Below are 19,074 nucleotides of genomic sequence, written 5' to 3' on the forward strand. Positions count from 1 at the left end.
CAGGCCCCATCACCACTTGTCTAGGTATCATTACCAACCTCCAGACTGGCCCCCTGGCCTCCAGTCTGCTATACAGTCCATTCTCCATACCAGAGCAACCGAAACAAAATAGGGCACAGTGCTCCCCTCCCCAGAGCAAAATCTAGGACAAAGTCCGAGCTGATTACAGGGCGTGTAGGGGTCTTGTACTTGTCAGTTGGGCTTTAGGGGGTCTCCAGAAGTGGGCTTCCATTTCTTCTTGGAGGCTCCAAGCTCTCTCTCATCCAAGGGGACCAGCACCCTCCCCGATGGGTCTGGGAGATTCCCATATCTTGGAGCCTAGGAGCTCACCTCCACAATATACGGCCTCAGAGGACCACGAAAACTTCAGGAACTCCATCTTGGCTGTCTCCTCCCCTGGTCTTGCTCTCTCTCTCTCTCTCTCTCCTCGCCCCCCAATCACAGAGAAAGAACTGAAGGGCGGTGAGGCTGATTGCGGACAGCGGCCCCCTCGGCTGTGTGCCGGATGGTCTCCCCAGATTCCCATCCGAGTGCTCCCTTTTAAGCCTCTTCGATGACTAGACAGACGGGCAGAGCCGGGAGCCACCACAGCTGCTATTCCTATTAACCAGCTGTAAAAGACCCGGCACGCACGTGGCCCCTCAACAATCACAGCAGTAGCAAATCTCTGAAATAATAGCTATTCCCAACTTAGCCTTCTGGATTTCATAGAGCCTCCAAGCTTTCATTTGTAATCCATTTTATGTGAAGTTACCTGAGCATGAGCAACAGGAACCTCCACGAGATGTCTCCCCAGACACCAGCGTGAAGAATGCAGAAAGAGATCCGTGCACAAAACCGACTTGCCTTTTAGATCAAATGTGCGGCATCCCAGGGGGTCCTCCCTCCACGCTGATGACAGGAAAGGCCTCTCCTGGACACGTTTCTTAGCCTCTCGTGTTGCAGTTTCACACCCTGGGTGAGGCTTGTAGCCACAGAATGGTCAGAACAGCCTTCAAGCAACCAAACAAGAATCTGCTGAGGGCCTACTGTGTGCTGGGTCCTGGCTGGTGGCAGGTCTAGAGGGAGGAATGAGACTTAGACCCTAACCACCACACCGGGAGCTTGACACTTGGTAGGTCCTTAACAATCGCGCGGCAGGTACTCATCCGGAGGGCCTTTCACTCAGGCCCAGGTTGTAGGGGTGAGGCGTAAGGGGTGGCAGGGGGGCGGACACAGAAACACGCAACGCTATTGGCTTCCATTATAGGCATTAAGATTGTGCAAACCATCACGTGGGAAACACATGGGATGTATTCCTGACTATTAACCATCTAAGAGGCCTGAATGGGTATTCCAGGTGATCTTTCTCCTTGCAATCTGCCACGTTGTTGATGAGGTGCATCTGGACCTTGGCTTCCTACCTTTACTGCTGTGTGACCACGGACAAGTGGCTTAACTTCTCTGATTCTGTGTCTGCCTCTGCAAAGTAAGAATGATCATCATTCCTACAGGAAGGCCTGTGTGTTGGACAGAGCTACCCAAATGCACTAAGGGCCTCCCATTGAACTCAGAATAAAGTCCCAACTCCCCACCCCAACCTGCAAGGCCTGCTGGACCCAGTCCCCATGGACAGCCTCTACTCTTTCTGGAGGTGGCCTCCGTGCTTCGCGTGGGTCCCTGCTCAAATGCCACCTTCCCTGACCACCCGCTAGAGAACCCCGACTCCACACCATGCTTTATACGTTTTCATAACACTCGTCCCCAGCCGAAACTCTCCTGGTTTATTTGTTTATTGGACTGGCAGCTTCCTGAGGTTGGTACTAGACCTATCTTGTCCCTGCTGGGTTCCCTGGGCCTGGCACAAAGCCCAGCACATAGAAGAGACTGAATATTTGTTGGTTGAATGAATGAAAGCCATCTTGCTTAAGCCTCAGCCAGTGGAGGATGCAAGGAGTTTGCCTGGTGCCCCCCGGGTGACTAAATGAGTGTGGGCTGTAATCCCTCCTCACCCCCCACCCCAGTGATCCACTTTCCCATCAAAACCCGGGGCAGCGGGTCCTCTCTGGGAACAGAGCCCTCCACGTGGCCAGTCCGGCTCCATAGACTATCTCTGGGGTAATAGATAACTACTGCACTTACATTGCCATTCAAGTTCAGTCTTTGTGACTTAAAGCTATGTCTAAACCCTTCAGAGACGACGCCCCTGTCCTGAGAGCACATGCATCTCTCACTAGCACCCTTCTCAAGCACTTCGTTGCAGATGCACAGACGTCTTCTGCTTCCAATCCTAACAGCCACCGGAAGGGGGGTCCTGGGCACTCACCACCCACCCTGAATGACCCAGATCCTCCAGCCACGTTCACACTTGGAAATCAAAGTCGGTTCTTTTCCCTTGCATTCAAACTCACTTTCCTTTTCACACAGGGGTTGGGCTTTTCTCACATCCTAACAGCTGGGACAAGAGAGGCAGGAGAGAGAGAAAGAGCAGGACAAGCTGTACCCTCCTCGCCCTGGCGCGGGGTCTCTAATTGGAGCAATAATTGATAATTATGCCAGATGTTGAACAGGCTCGGGAGGGAGACTTCTAGGGTGCTGAGGAGAGGAGAGGTGGCAGCGGGGAACTCAGCTTTTTTCTTCCACAGCAAGACCCAGAGAATGTGTCCATTGTTACCTTAGGGGTGTGGAGTGTAGCTTTTTTGCGAAGTAAGAGAAGAGTTCTTTCTGCTGGGACTAAAGACAGCATAATGTGTTTGTGAAGGCTGGAACTTCCCAGCTCCCCGAGCTGAAGCTCGGTTAAGCCATCAAGTACATTCCCTGCAAATTAGCACCTTCAGTTCAAGCCTCCGCGTCTTTGTTGTGCAGTCGAGGTAATAATCACCCGTGCTGAGAAAAAGGCACACTGGCTGGCAGGGACCTCTCCCCACACAAAGCCTTCTTCGGTTAAAAAAAAAAAAAAAAAAATCATACAATAAAAAGGAAAACTGTTTAAGCTTAAAAACTAAAAAGAAGCAGTTGGCTCCAGTTGTTGGAATGTTTTAAAAAGCAACAGCAAGATGAAGAAAATAAAAAATGAGAAATCAACGGCCCCAGAATGCTGAGAGGGCCAAAAATATTAATATACAGGAACATGGCAAACCCTCCGCAAGCTGTAAGTATTGTCTCCATTTCCCAGGTATAATCAACAAGTGCGGCCTTCTTCTCCCTCAGCTCTCCCTTCAAGCTTCCTGTTTGAAATCTACGCTGCAGGGACTTCCCTGGTGGCGCAGTGGTTAAGAATCTGCCTGCCAATGCAGGGGACACGAGTTCAAGCCCTGGTCCGGGAAGATCCCACACGCCGCGGAGCAACTAAGCCCGTGTGCCACAACTACTGAGCCTGTGCTCTACAGCCCACGAGCCACAACTAATGAGCCCGTGTGCCACAACTACTGAAGCCCACACGCCTAGAGCCCATGTCCTGCAACAAGAGAAGCCACCGCAAAGAGAAGCCCACGCACAGCAACGGAGACCCAACACAACCGTAAATCAATAAATCAATAAATTAAAAAATATATATATATATGCTGCGAAACACTTTTCCCAAATAAAATAAACTAAAAGCATTAGGTGAATAAATTCTGTCTGTCAGAGGTCCATGAACTTCTTGTTTCGAATATAGGGAGGAGGGTTCGACCCCCAGAACCAGGAAGGAAGGAGGATATGTATAAAGCAAAGAAACACAGACCACGAGGAATAAAAAATCAAGAGAATTTCATATAAGGCAAATGTACTCATTTGCTGAGCATGGTAGGTACACTGGTGAAGAAACTCACTGAGGGTAGGGTGGTCATGTAAGCTACGGATGCCGAGCTATTTTTAATAAATACATAATTTCTTAGCATATAGTACAGTATGGGTATGCTCCATGAAAGTCAAACTTATGTCCTGTATTTCTATATGCTAAACCTTGCAACCCTACTGATAGAAGGTTCCGGTGGTTATGCTAATTAAGGATTGGTAATACACCCTCCAACGGGACAGTGAGTCCAGGCTCTGTTCATACTTAGACGCAAGTCCCGAGCCCATTGGTCAGGAAGGAGCCTTCAAGGAGGTCCAGGGAGCTGGCGTCTGGGGTCCCTATGTGATCTCAGTCCTCTCTCAGCTTCGGCTGCCTGAAGGCACAGCAAGTGCTGCTCCAAGGAGAAACTTTGCCTTCCACAGACATCACCTCAGGAAGGCCAGGCCCGGGCTTCTTCCCCAGCTGTCATTTGCTGAGCAGATTCGACCCTCACAGCTAAGCTTCAGCCATTCGGAAATCATCCAGAGAGAAGGGGGCCTCCTCACTGGTCAAGAGAGAGAGGAAAGCCAGGCTATGGTGACTCTGCACCTTACGGAGGGTCCTGCCCCTGGGAAGGAAGAGCGGTCCTCTAAGACAGGCGTTTATGGTAAGATGCAGGGGGTGGCTTTGGGGCTTGGTTCAAATCCTTTCTCTTCCACCTATTGTTTGAGGCAGTTTTCCCTTCTGTGACCTGGTCACGAGTGAACCCTTCCTCCACGAAGTTTGTGAACCTCCATGAAGTTAGAGGCTGAGGGAAGCGTCCAGCCAGGACCTGGTGAACGCTGCACCATGACGGTTACTGCCTTCCTGCAGTGGCCTCAGGGTGGGGCCCGGGGAGAACCCCAGGCCAGAGTAGCTCGGGTTCCTCTCTCACTTCTCAGGAAAGAAGGAATCTCGCCTTCCAGGCCAGTCCACCAGCCATCCACAGCCTCTTATTCAAAACTGACATCCTCAAGAAGTCAACCCCAGTTCCATCCAAAGCCCCATTTCCGTCTCCCTACACTGTCCCCCAAACCTTTGTGTCTTGGGCCAACCATTTGGAGATGGTTATAAAGAGTGGATGCCAAAGAAATGCATGCATGCATATGTTCTCCAAAAGCCATGTGCGCTGAAACTCACAGCAGCACTTTCACGGAGGCCCCAAAACTCAGCCCCAGTGACGCCCACATGGAAGTGAACACACCCCGGCTACTCGCAGCGACACGGATGAACCTCTCAAACGAAACACTGGACCAAGGAAGCCAGGCAAAAACGACACCAGGATGATTCCACTTACACAAAGTTCAAATTGTGATGAAACAAATCTCTGCCAACAAAAGTCGACGGGGCTGGGGGGCGGGGCGTCGAGTGACCTATTTCGTAACCCAGGCGGTGGTTACAGGGGGTCTCTATGACGGAATCCATTAAGCTCGGTACGCTTAGGGTTGGTACACTTGGCCTGTACACTTGCGCGACAGGTCTAAATTTTAAAGGGAGGAGGGAATGTAAGGTCTTGAGGTTTCCCCAAGGTTTTCCGCAGAGAAGGGCTGCGGCACCCGCGAGCCGGCAGGTGGGCAGGGAGGCGGGCGAAGAGCGCAGCTGCGGACTGAGATTGGCAGTGGGCGCACGGAAGCCGCGAAGCCAGGCGGCCACAACCTCGCCAGGTGCTGCGCCGCCTCCGCCTCCGCGTCCTGCGTTGCCTGGCAACCCGTCTCCTAGGCGACGTGAGACGCTGAGCCCAGTGACCGAGCGTGCCGGGAGCTCCAAGACCCCAGGACCCATGGCGCAGAAGCCCATCAGCAGGGCCGCGGCCGAGCGCATGAACCTCGTGGCCCAGGACGAGATCTGGTAACGCCCGGGACCCGGTAACCCAGTGGGCTGGGCCGTTCCCACCTGAAGTGTTCAACCTGGCGGCCTCAGTTTCCCCACCAAGTCCTTGAGGTGATCGACCTCTGGGCGCGAAGAGCGTGCCCTGGAGGTGGTCGGGGCCTTGCGGAAAGGGGGTAGTGTTAGGGACGAAAGAGCCTTTCTTTCTCTTTTCTTAGGGACACCACAAAGGCGTGAAAGATTTTGCATCTGGCTTTACAACCCGCTGCAAAGCTTTGCTTGTTGAGATACGACTGATGTGTGCTTATTTTTAATATTTACCAAATGTTTAAAAAATCTTAATGTTTGTTCAGTCGAATGAGAGCACTTCACATTCTCTCTTGCTTGTCCTGGTTTTTGAACAAGAAGTTTTAATTTAAAGAATAGATCCATTTTCTAAAAGATTTATGTTCAGCAGACATCTGTAATGGATGTTTTTATTTGGCATTCTATCCCATTGCTAAATAGTATCCCATCTCTTTGAAGTTTTAACCAGTATGGGAAGTTACTAATTTAGATGCAAGTAAGTAAATATTAGCAACAACAAACCAACATGGCTTAGTTCTTAAACTTCAGTTATTCTATTGTCATCTCTATGACTTTTACCATTTCCTTGAAAATCCTGTAATAGTCACTTCATATTTTTCTCTAAATTAGCTTTGTTTCACTTAATGAACTTATTTTTATAGGAAACTTTATATCACTCTTGAAAATGGAAAGCCAGTATTATTTGCAATAAATACATGCTATTATTATTTTTTAAATCTTTATTTTTATCCAAGTACCCACTATAGGAAATACTACCTAGCAGGGTATTAGCAGGGTCTGTTCCCTCTGCCTAGAATGCCCTTTTCTCTCTTCCCCCACCAAACAAACTCCTACTCATCCTTCAAGACCCAAATCAGATGGCCCCTCCTGTGTGAACAGAGCCAATTAAGCCCTTAGACTGTTCAGTCCCATGTCCAAAGTGGCTATTGAACACTTGAAACGTGATTATTCCAAATTGGGATGAGCTGTCAATGTAAAATACTAGATTTCAAAAACTTCATGCCCCTAAAAAGTGATACCAAAATTAAGTTCGTTTATTTTTACTTTTTTTAAAATGTGGCTCTAGAAAATTTTAAATTACACGTATGGCTCATATTTTTGTCTCATGTTACAGCTCCCTTGGAAATAGACTCTGCTTTAGATGCTCAGTGCCCAGGGAAAGAGCCTGGCCAGGACCTCTGAAACTGTTGAGACCTCAGAGGGGGCTTGGGGTGCAGATATTGATTCCAAAATAGGAAAAGAAACTTGAAAATCAAAATGAATACATGTTTAATCAGATTTTTGCAAAATGCGACACACCCGCTCTTCAACTGCAACTCAGTTCAGCTCCTAGGTAGTTATGTATAAATTATATTCAATGTGGAGCAAAAGCAGGGCCAGGATCAGGGTGGGATGAGTGAGGTGTCTGGAGTGCAATAGTTAAGGGGGGGCTCCATCTCAAGGTCATGCAGGTGCTGGCTCTGCACTTGCAGGAACCTGAGAGCGGGTGCCTCCTTAAATTTTGCATCCCAGGGCCTCACTCACTCTGCCCCGGGCCTTGCTCTGAAAACAAAGAACCTTTATATGTACCTCCATAATGATTTAACACTCTCCCATTACTATAGGTCCAGGGGCCCCCAAAACAAGGATTCCATTCCTAGATGACCCCTCGGGCAGAGTCAGCCCCAGTCCTCTCTGCTCCCCGATGTACCATCCAACCAGCATCTCTGGTTCTTAGACATGTGTCTTCCTTACATTAGTGGGAAGTCCCCAGCGACAGGGACTCCTGTTTCCTCCCTGACACGGAATCATCCTTCAGTCCAGATGCATCGAAGAATGTAAAATTCTCCCCATTGCACCTTAGGGTTTGCTACTTTAACCCTTTTCAAATGTTGTCTGGTATTTAAGAGCTTTCTTTTTCAGGAAGCACCGCCTGAAGGCTGAAAACGAAGCACGGCAAAACTGGGCCCCGAACTGGGGATTTTTAACAACCCCCCTCGAGGAGGTAAATGTAAATTTGGTGAGCTTGGAGGTTATAGAATCAATCATTTCCAAGAATAAATGGTTATGAAGTGTATAATTTGCAAGAATAAATTAAAGAGCATGTTGTAGGCGAAGACGGCTGACATCTGAAGTTTCCTCCCATTCACAAATTTATTGAGCACTTACTATGTGCCAGGCACGTTCTAGGTGCTTCATCCGAACCAGCTCATTGAACCCACACGACAAGCCCTGTGCGGAGGGAGGTGCTCTTTGATGTCCATTTTCCAAATGAGGAATTTGAGCTCAAAGAAGTGCAAAGTCACACAGCTCAGAAAGAGAGGCACCAAGGGGAGATGCTGGTCTGGCTGATTCCAGGGCCACTCGGCCTTGGAATTCCCATCTGTAAAATGGGGTGACAGTCCTCACTGCCTCACTGAGTGACTGTGACGTTCAGATGGAAAGAGAGGAGAGGCCAAGTGAATATCGGCACGATTATTAGGAAAATACTCTTGGTGCTTCCTACACCAGATAGGAAACAGAAATGAGGAAAAGGACCAGGCATAATTAATAGGGAGTGATGGGGACACCAGCAAAGAGACCACTGACCCCATCCAGAGGCAGCCACCGTCAGCCCAGCTGAGGGCTACCAGGCAAGCAGACTGGCTGTATTTTCTGACTGTTCAAGAGAGTCCAGGGCTTCCCTGGTGGCGCAGTGGTTAGGAGTCCGCCTGCCGATGCAGGGGATGCGGGTTCGTGCCCCGGTCTGGGAAGATCCCACATGCCGCGGAGCAGCTGGGCCCTTGAGCCATGGCCCCTGAGCCTGCGTGTCCGGAGCCTGTGCTCCGCAACGGGAGAGGCCGCAACAGTGAGAGGCCCGCGTACCGCAAAAAAAAAAAAAAAAAGAGAGAGTCCAGAAATCCAGATGCTTTAATGAAATCTTCTGAGTCTAGAATAGTGGCTTGGATTTATAAGACACCAACAGGCCCGCAGAATGCTTGTGTGAGCTTCACTGGGATTGTGGCCAGTGGTTTGCAACCTTCCACGTGATCTCCAGGACACAACATGAGGAAACCACATTTCTTTGGAGGGAGGCAGAACCGCACAAAGGCCGCATAATTCAAAACGTTCATGATTCTAGGCAGCGTAAAGCCCCTTTGTAATTCACCCCGTCCCACTAGCGCTGAAATTATGCCATTCTTAATGAGTTTTTTTAATACTTAGAGAGTTACACAATTTGAAATTTCATGCATGAAATGAGTCCTTATTAATATAATATGCATAAAAAGTCTATATTAATATTCCTTATGTGTAATTAAATTGGGTTTTTGAAGAGTTCAAAATTGCTTTAAAAATTAAAAGGGGGGATGGAGGCTCTCCTCGTAGTTTACAGGTTGGTCCTGAACCTTGCTGCCATGTTTTACTCTGAGTCCATAACCTGTGACGTGTTCTCAAATCACTCAGCAGGGCTGTAAATAGGCAGTCTGCAAGGGCCTGGGGCTGAGCTGGCCTGTTGGCCAGTCCCCACTCCACCCCTTTCTAACTGTGATCTGAGCACCACCTTACCTGTAAAGTGCCTTGTCCTGGGGGGGGCAGTGAGGGGAAGCTTCCAAGGTCTCAGCCTGCGGGGCCCCATCCCTGGGGATTGTGTTTCAGCTGATCAAGTGTGAAGAAGAGCCCGCCACCCCAAAGCCCAAAATCGAGCTTCCCGAGCGCTTCCGCATCCGGCCAGCGACCCCAGTGGAGAAATACATCAAGGTTCGCAAAGTCCTTTTAAGTACTTGCTTTCCTAAGTAAGAAATCAACCCCACCAGAGATGACGTTTCTCCGGTGTTGCTCCTGGTGGGCCCAGCCAGGAGCTGGGTAAGAACAGAGCGGCGCCCGGCCTGCGGGGAGGCGGGTTTCCAGCCCTTTCTAAGCGCACACATGGGAGACACAGCGGGTTACTGGTCCCTACACGGGCGGGACCTCAGAGGCCAGAGGAAGGAGTTGGGATTTGAGCCCGATTTGCAGTGGGAAGCAGGGCCACAGGGTGTTGAGAATTGCCTTTTTAAGAGATCGCTCTTGTTGCTGAGTGAGGGACCAGGCTGTGCAGAGGGCTGAGACCCATCAGCCACCTCCCTACCCCCACCTCCACCCCAGAAGAGGACACAGGGGTCCCCGAGGGACCCTGCTGTCTCTCCTGGCCACGAGCGGTCCCCGTAAGTGCCTTGCCCCTGGGGAAGCTGGGCCCCTCCCTCTGCCATCCTGACAAATGGCCCCCGTGCCTGCTCAGGCGGGGTGGCAGCTGCCACCAGAATCATCCTCTTTTCAAAGGAAGCGTTCCCACCTAGAGATCAGAACAGCATCCCCTTCTGGGGGGGAGAAGAGAGGAACTGTCCTGGGACCAGAACAAAACGGAACATGATTTCTCCCTGTGTGAGCCTCTGCTTAGGAGAAGGCCGGGTGTGGAAGCCACACCCCTGTCAGAGCCTGCGGGGGTGGACGGGGGGAGGAGTGGAGGGTCAGTCTCACGATCCAGCAGAGAAAGGCACTTTGCTTGGTTCCCTCTGAGCTTCCTTCCTTGCCGAAGAAATGGTTCCCGTCTTCCTCCTTCCCATCCCCTCTTCAGGTGGGTAGACCCTTTAAAAATACATTTATGGTTTAACAGGCATCCTACACCCCAAAGGGCAATGCTGCGAAAAGCCTCCTTCCCTCCCCCAAGTCCTGAGAGCTGTTGCCCCCCGTCTCTGCACCCTTCCCCAGATGCAATATGCCTATCCAGGTGGATGTGGAGGGCTCTAGCCCTTTTTCCTTAGTACAGAAATTATACCATATTTTACATCTTTTTATGCATCTTTTTTTCTCTTAGCAGTTTGTCTTCAAAGTCGTTCCATCTGAGGATATACAGAGCTACCTCGTTCTTTTAAACGGCTGCGTAGTTTTCCATGGTGCAGAGGGACTGTGGCTGAATGGGTCCCCCATGGATGGACACGTAGGCTGTGTCCAGGCATTGGCTATGACAAACAGGGCCTTGGTATGTGCGTGTGCAGGTATTAGGATGTCTTAGGATAAATGCCTAGGGATGGATTGTCAGGTCAAAGAGCGTTTGCATTTTCATTTTTCGTAGATGACGGTAATATTGCCCTTCACAGAGAATTAACAACAGGTTTTCCCATAAGCTCCTTCACGGTGGTGTTTTCCTCTCTTCATCTGGTGGGTGAAGTGTGGCATCCCAGGGTGGGTTCTGACTGCACTCTCTTACATGTTGGAGATGGACTTGAAAGCTGGTCCCGTGTGTTCCCGAGGTCCCAGCATCGTGGAGAACTGGCTCGCTGGAGGAAATTCTGGCCCCGCTGGCATTTGTTCATGACCCTCCCTGCATGGGGCCTCTCAAGAGATTAATTTTAATGCCTCATCAAGAATATATGTTAAGGGGCTTCATGCACCAGGACCGTCCCCTCCGGCCACCGCCTCACTCAAAGATCCTTTGAGCCAAGTGTGAACTCGTAACCCCAAGCATACTAAACCTCTTCATCTCGGTTCTTCTGCTGGAACAAATATTCCTCACTGCTGTCTTGGTTCAAATCCCCCCGTAAGAGCAGAACAGAAGATTATTCCAAATGGAAGGGAGAAACCTGCATAAACATTTAGCCTCATTTTCCAAAAATTTTCCAAATTTCAAGGAATTGACAAACAAAATTGTGGGGGGTTTTTCATTTCAGATAGAATCCCATTTCCCTTCTGGTTTTTAATTAAATTCAATTGTTTTTCATTCCTGTGACATCTATGGTTTGGGTGTGTGTGTGTGTGTACACACACGTATCATAAAACCTTCTAATCAAACCTATAACTGCCAGGCTACCATCTGACAATGTTGCCACATATTTTATAAAGGGCACTGTGAACTGTAGTATTTGATATTTCTGCACCTTACTTTTTTCTCTTTTTCTCTCTTTTACCAAATAAAAAGTATTTCATTGGGTTGTGAATTAAATGTGTTAAGCATTACAAGATAAAGAGAAATGTTTCATGATCGTTAGTTTCAGGGAAAACGTGATCTCCAAGGCCAGCTGATTGGAGCATGCTTACGTTCAGTGCACCTTACTTAAGGACCCTGGCTCTTCTTTCTGTCTTTCCTTTCTAATTTTTTCTTCCAGTTTTATTAAGCTATAATTGACATACAGTACTAAGTAAGTATAAGCTGTGCAGCATCATGAGTTGACTTACATACACCATGAGATGATTTTCACAATAAGTTTAGCGAACATCCATCTTCTCATATAGATACAAAATTTAAGAAATAGAAAAAAAATTATTTTCTCCTTGTGATGAGAATTCTTAGCATTCACTCTCTTAACAGCTTCCGTATATAATGTAGAGCAGTGATCATAATATTGTACGTTACATCCCTAACACTTGTTTGTCTTATAACTGGAAGTCTGTACCTTTTGACCAACTTCATCCAATTCCTCCTCCCCCACCCCCGCCTCTGGTAACCGCAAATCTGACCTCTTTTTCTACGAGTTTCTTTGTTTTTGAAGTCTAATTGACCCACAACACTATGTTCATTCTTATTATACAACACAGTGATTCAATATTTCTAAACATTTCAAAATGATCACCATAAGTCTCGTTACGATCTGTCACCATACAAAGATATTGCATAATTACTGACTATATTCCCACACTGCACATTTCATCCCTGTGACTCATTTATTTAGCAACTGGAAGTTTGTCCCTCTTACTCTCCTCACCCATTCCTCTCCTCCTCCACCACCCCTCTGGCAACCATCTGTTTGTTCTCTGTTATTATGACTCTGTTTCTGTTTATTTTTGTCCACGTGTTTTGTTTTTTAGACTCCACATGTAAGTAAAATCATGCAGTATTTGTCTTTCTCTGTCTGACTTATTTCACTTTTAAGTATCCTCTAAGATCCATCTATGTTGTCACAAATGGGAAGATTTCATTAATTTTTATGGCTGAGTAATATTCCATTGTATATATAGACCACATCTTTATCCAGTCATCTGTTGATGGGCACTTAGGTTGCTTCCTTATCTTGGCTATTGTAAATAATGGTTCAATGAACATAGAGTTGCATATATCTTTTCAAATTAGTATTTTCATTTACTTTAGGTAAGTACCCAGGGGTGGAATTGCTGGATAGTATGATAGTTCTATTTTTAATTTTTTGACAAACCTCCATACTGTTCTCCACAGTGGCTTCACCAATTTCCATTCCCATCAACAGTGCAGGAGGGTTCCCTTTTCTCCACATCCTCGCCAGCACTTGTCATTTGTTGTCTTTTTGATGATGGCGACTCTGACAGGTGTGATGATTCGTGACAGTGAACATCTTTTAATGTGACTGTTAACCACCTGTATATCTTCTTTGGAAAAATGTCTATCCAGGTCCTCTGCCCATTTTTTAATCAGGTTGTTTGTTTTTTTGATGCCGAGTTGTATGAGTTCTTTGCATATCTTGGATATTAACCCTTTATCACATACGTTTGCAAATATCTTCCCCCATTCAGTAGGGCAGCCTTGTTGTGCTGTTGATAGTTTCCTTCTCTGTAAAGAAGGTGCCTTTGAGTTTGATGTAGTCCCATTTATTTATTTTTCCCTTGCCTGAGGAGACATATCCAAAAAAATATTGCTAAGACCAATGTCAAAGAGTGTGCTGCCTATGTTTTCTTCTAGAAGCTTTATGGTTTCAGGTTTTACCTTTAAGTCTTTAATCCATTTGAGTTTAGTTTTGTGCATGGTGTGAGAAGTAGACCAGTTTGCTTCTTTTGCATGTTGCTGTCCCGTTTTCCCAACACCATTTATCAAGGAGGCTGTCTTTTCCCCACTGTATATTGTGCCTCCTTTGTCATGGATTAAGTACTCATAGAAGTGCGGGTCCATTTCTGGGCTCTCTGTTCTGTTCCATTGACCTATGTGTCTATTTTGGGGCCAGTACCGTGGTTCTTCCTGTCTTTTCCACACCAGGCGTACCGACCCTGATGCCTCTGTGGACACGCCTCGTGTTGCTGTGGCCCAAGGCGACTCAACCTCCTGCCTTTCTATTCCAGGTGCTCCCATCCCCCCCAGTCCCAAAGACGACACAGGGCTTCATCGGCTGGAGATCCGGGGTGCCAGGCCTGCACAAGTGTCTGGAGTACAATTATGAGATCAGAAGCTGCAAAGGGGCGTATGCCAAGGAGCTAAACTGGCCAAAGCAAGGTGTCCACTGAGTCCAGACAGAGACCCCGGCCCCTGGGGCAAGGAAGGGTGGACCGCCAGACGCCGGTGCCCATGCCCAGGAAGGGAAGAGCTCCCCGGCCTCCCCGCAAGGACAGGGTTCCCCTCCACATCTGCTCATGGGATATTGTTGCAAAGAACACAAAACAGCCCTTAGACGTTTTCAATTCATCAATGCCTCCCTTCCGGAACATTCTTGTAACATATTCATTCTTGGCTAATGCAATGAATAAAGCAAAATAGACTCTCTGATTTTTTTTAATACCATGGGAATTTCTAGGTATGGCTTTTAAAAACACAATGTGATTTCATTTTTAAATATTTGTCTAAACCCTTTCATGTCACCTTCAATCCCCCTTTGCAGCATCCTCGTTGTAATGAGGTTGTTGGCCAGGTGTTTCTGTACCCAAATACCCCTGGGCCTGCTTTTCAGGAGGAATAAAGTGCTTTGAGCATCCCTCGACACTCCTTCCCCAGGATATCTGCAATACGTCAACAGCTTTAAAGCAAAAACGAGCACAAGATGTGCCATTGAGTGCAGATTTCCTGGAGAGGATGGGTTTCCCAAGCGCTCCGTAGAAAACCTTCCCTGATTACCTGGTCCACCCCCCCGACCCCCATCACCACGCAGACAGCAGCCGAGCTGGGCAACGAGGCCATCGTCCGTCCCCCATGGACGTCTGACATTAACCCCTTGGTCAGCATTTGATTTCCGGTCCCTGCCTGTCCCTGAGGCTTTGCTTCACCTCCTACAAATGGGGCTGGGGGTGGAGAGTGCCGTGTCCAGTTGGTGAAAGAGGGCAGCAAGGAAGAGCCAGCAGGCCCTGAGGCCCCACCAACCGGACCCCAGGCAGTAGGCAAGCAGAGAGTTTGTAGGTGGCCTGTGAAGGCGGGTCGGTGTTTCGTTTCAGAGTAGCAGAGGGTGGTGCCTCCTTCACACCTGGGGTGGGCAGAGGTGGGGGGCAGCCATGTCAGTTACCTGCCCTCCACGGAGTCACGTTCCTTCCTCCCTCTGGTTGGTCCAGTGTCACTGTTCATGGGATGGGTTCCTCCCTGGGTTTGCTTGAGTGAGGGGGCTGGAGGCGCTTGTATCTCATGGAATCCACCTACAAGCCCCACCCATCCAAACCTTTCCTGCTCACCTTCCTGTCCAGGTGTGGGTGGGAGTGCTTTACCAATGCAAGAATCCCTTATCTAGAACCTTTCCCCGACCCTGGACACTGGCCTCCTCTAGCGCACTTCTACAGGGGCTCCATGACTTTGGGGGCACCAAATACTGGGGGACAGAATTCCTACCGAGTCTGGGCCACCCCTGCAAGTTCTGGGCTCAGTGTCCAAATGCCAGAGGCTCCTGGCTGAAGAGCTCCTCTTGTTCAGGGATGTCGTTCTCTACAAAGCCTGCAGGATGTGCTTTGAGTGACTGGGCTTCTCACCGGGGGGTGGGGGTGCTGACTGCCGACAGCTCCAGAGGGAGCCGGTCGGGCGCTGAGAACAGAGCCACAGGGCGAAGCCTCCTCCCAGGCACCTCGTTGGTTCTCTGCCCCACACAGCCCTCCTCCAGCCCAGAGCTGGAAACTCAGGTCCTCACAGGCTGCCCAGCCTGGAAGAGCCGGAACATAAGAGAAACAGCCCTTCAAGGAGCCTTGTCATTCCCTCTGAGTGTGGAGCCTACACTTATCACCTGCCACATGGGTCACATGGGCCACGGCCACCAGGAAATCCCACGGTCGTCATGCTCACATCCCACCTGCCACCCACAGACCACCCATTTAAAGGAGAAATGTCACAGCTCTTTAGGTCCTGAGAAAAAAGAGGACCAAGGGATTATGGCCTAAACTGTGTCCCCCCTAAAAAGACCTGTCCCAGTCCTTACGTCCAGCACCTGTGAATGTGGCCTGATTTACAAACAGGGTGATTGCAGAGGGAATGAGCTAAGATGAGCTCATACTGGAGTGGGGGTGTGGGGTTAATCCAATGTGACTGGTGTCCTTGTAAGAAGAGGAGAGACACGGGGAGGAGGCGGCCACGTGAAGACACAGGGGGGAGAAGCCACGTGACCACAGAGCCAGAAATTGGAGCGATGTATCTACAAGCCAAGGGATGCCAAGAACTGCCAGCAAACCACCAGGAGCCAGGAAGAGGCAGGGAAGGGTTCTACCCTACAGGCTGCAGAGGGAGCACGGCCCTGCCGACACCTTGATCTCAGACTGCCAGCCCCCAGAAGTGTGAGAGAACCAGCTTCTGTTACTTAAGCTGCCCGGTTTGTGGTCCTTGCTTCTGGCTGTGCAGGAGCAGAGTACTGAGTACATTTTGCTGCCTCCCTCTCCCCCCGCTCAGAAAATACCCTTCTCTGAGCACATGTCCTTCATGGGTCTTGACTCAGGCTGTGCCTGCATGAGACAAGGTCACGTGGCTCATTCAACTCCAAAGATGTTTCCAATCACCCAGATGTTTAGCCTGATATAGACTAAACAACAGGATGCTTGGCCAGACTCGTCCCACTTAAATCCTAATGTTTTGGCATCTCAGTCATCGCTGTAGGCGAGGCATCTACCCTTGAAGAAACCCACGTCCCTTGTGATCAGATGCCGCCACTGTGGTTGAGCAGAGCAGCCAGAATCTTCTGTCTTCAAGCTTTGCCTCGACCCCGCCAGGGTTGAATTTCTGTCTGCTAGGCATGAGGCAGCACACACCTTGGCCTGGGACACAATTCCAACGTCAGGTGCTGCTTTTTGTTCTAATTCCTGATCATAAAATGAATCTGTGCATCATCTTCCACAACAGTTTGGCAACAAAAAAGTCTAGCAAAAAAGATGGGCTCTGGGCTTCCCTGGTGGCGCAGTGGTTGAGAGTCCGCCTGCCGATGCAGGGGACACGGGTTCGTGCCCCAGTCCGGGAAGATCCCACATGCTGCAGAGCGGCTGGGCTCATGAGCCATGGCCACTGAGCCTGCGCGTCCGGAGCCTGTGCTCCGCAATGGGAGAGGCCACAACAGTGAGAGGCCTGAGTAATGCAAAAAAAAAAAAAAAAAAAAAAAAAAAGATGGGCTCCCTTGACTGTCTGGACCCCAAGCCTGGACAGGAATTCAACATGCCCAGTTTGACTCTCCTGAAACTTGCTGGTGGGTTGACTTTAATTCTGATTTTAACTGGCTGGTCTGTGTCCATCGCAGCCTGGCTGTAGGTCAGTGCTGTCAAGGGAAATGCCCAGAGCAGCAGAGCAGGCCACACTGCAGTGCCAACAGCTGAAACTTCAGAAAGACTAGAAGTCCAGGTTGTAAAGGTTTTCAGGGCTGTCCCGGCCCTGGTACCCACCGTAGACCAGTGGAGGCAATGGGTACATCCATACTTAGATCTACTTAACTTCAGGTCCTTGGGAGAATAAAAATTCAAGAGACCCAGATCAACCCTGTGCACTGTTGGTGGGAATGTAAGTTGATGCAACCTGTATAGAAAACAGTAATGGAGGTTCCTCCAAAAATTTTAAATAGAACTATCATATGATCCAGCAGTTCCACGTCTGGGTATTTATCTGAAGAAAATGAAATCTCTGTCTTGAAGAGATATCTGCACCCCCATGTTCATTGTAGCATTTCATACAGTATCCAAGAGATGGAAACAACCTAAGTGCCCATTGATGGATGAGTGGATAAAGAAAATGTGGTATATTTGTATACAATTAAGTATCATTCAGCTATAAAAAGGAAGGAAATCCTGCCAGCCCAATGACACAGATGGACAGTGAGGACATGATGCTAAGTGAAATGAGTCAGAGAGAGAAAGACAAATACTATATGATTTCACTTATATGTGGAATCTAAAAAAAAAAAAAATCTCATAGAAACAGAACAAATCGATGGTTGTCAGAGGTGTGGGTGGGGAAAATGGGTGAAGGGATTCAAAAGGTACAAACTTCCAGTGATAAGATACATGAATTCTGGGGATGTAATGGACAGCATGGTGACTGTAAATTCTAAGATTTCTTTAAAAAGAGAGAGAGAGGGAGTCAGATCAAAATCTGAAGACACACAAATCCTTTAGACGGTAAGAACACAAATACATTTAAACTTCTAGGAAACTATTTGATGCTTTTTGCCACCCCTTAATTTAGATGACACTTACTCCAATTTTATGTTCATGAGTTTAATGCCCCGTAAAACTACTTCTACTTAAAACATTGAAGCACAGATTCTTTTTTACCCTTTTGCTCTGGTCAACACACAGATGTTTTTTTTTTTTTTTTTGCAGTACGCGGGCCTCTCACTGTTGTGGCCTCTCCCGTTGTGGAGCATAGGCTCCGGACACGAAGGCTCAGCGGCCATGGCTCACGGGCCCAGCCGCTCCGCGGCATGTGGGATCTTCCCGGACCGGGGCATGAACCCGTGTCCCCTGCATCGGCAGGCGGACTCTCAACCACTGCGCCACCAGGGAAGCCCAACACACAGATGGTTTTATAAACTAACCAACATCTCAGAAACCTCAGCTGGTGGAATTTTTTTCTGCCTCCAATAATTTATTCACTAACCATGTATGTGTTTTATTTAAAAAAATAAAAATGAGACATTTCTGCAGGTCTCCAATTACACTGCCAGGAGCCTCCCCATCACACCAATCCCCCTGGACTCAGATGACCTAAGTAATTTGGGCTGCACTCGTGGGCTCATAATAGAGAACAAATGTCCAGTCAAAGGCCACCGCTGAGAATGGGAGTGGACAGCACTGGAGGATTCCATCACCCTGGACCGTCTCAAACTTGACATTTAATCTAGGGAAATCAACCTCTTTGTGGGTGTCCAAATGGGCTCATAAATGTCACCACACACTGTAAAATGCCACAACATTTCCAAGGTCGAGACGAGGCTGGTGAACCTGGGTTCACGATGCTGAAATACATCACAGCAGTGAACGTCCAAACGGGCCTCGGTCTAAATGAGTGACCTCGGAAATGAAGCAAAACGTAATCGGGCCGAGGACTCAGGATGGATGCTGTCACAAGCACAGCTCAGTCTAAGACAAAGTAGAAACTCCGGTGCTTGAATTTCAAAAAAGTGACATGACCGAACGAGATAAAACTAGTGGAGAACAAAACTTTTGCTCTTACCTGTTCAAACACACCCGGGTACCAACCCAACGGACCCTGGACTGAGGGAACCCACTGTCCAACAGCTCAGGAGGCCTTAATCCAACAGCACACAAGGAAC

General features: G+C 48.6%; 1 protein-coding gene across 1 annotated transcript; it reads left to right on the top strand.

Moving 5' to 3' along the window:
* Window positions 1-5,555: 5,555 nt before the first annotated feature.
* On the top strand, window positions 5,556-13,867 carry CIMIP1 (ciliary microtubule inner protein 1; the record flags this gene model as incomplete). The annotated part of the gene is made up of 4 exons (XM_079720337.1): window positions 5,556-5,623; window positions 7,592-7,673; window positions 9,305-9,406; window positions 13,706-13,867. 4 exons carry the CDS (start codon window positions 5,556-5,558, stop codon window positions 13,865-13,867), a joined length of 414 nt encoding a protein of 137 aa, XP_079576463.1.
* Window positions 13,868-19,074: the final 5,207 nt, after the last annotated feature.

This window comes from Hyperoodon ampullatus (genome assembly GCF_949752795.1).
Source record: "Hyperoodon ampullatus genome assembly, chromosome: 14".
In the NCBI taxonomy this organism is placed as follows: Eukaryota; Metazoa; Chordata; class Mammalia; order Artiodactyla; family Ziphiidae; genus Hyperoodon; species Hyperoodon ampullatus.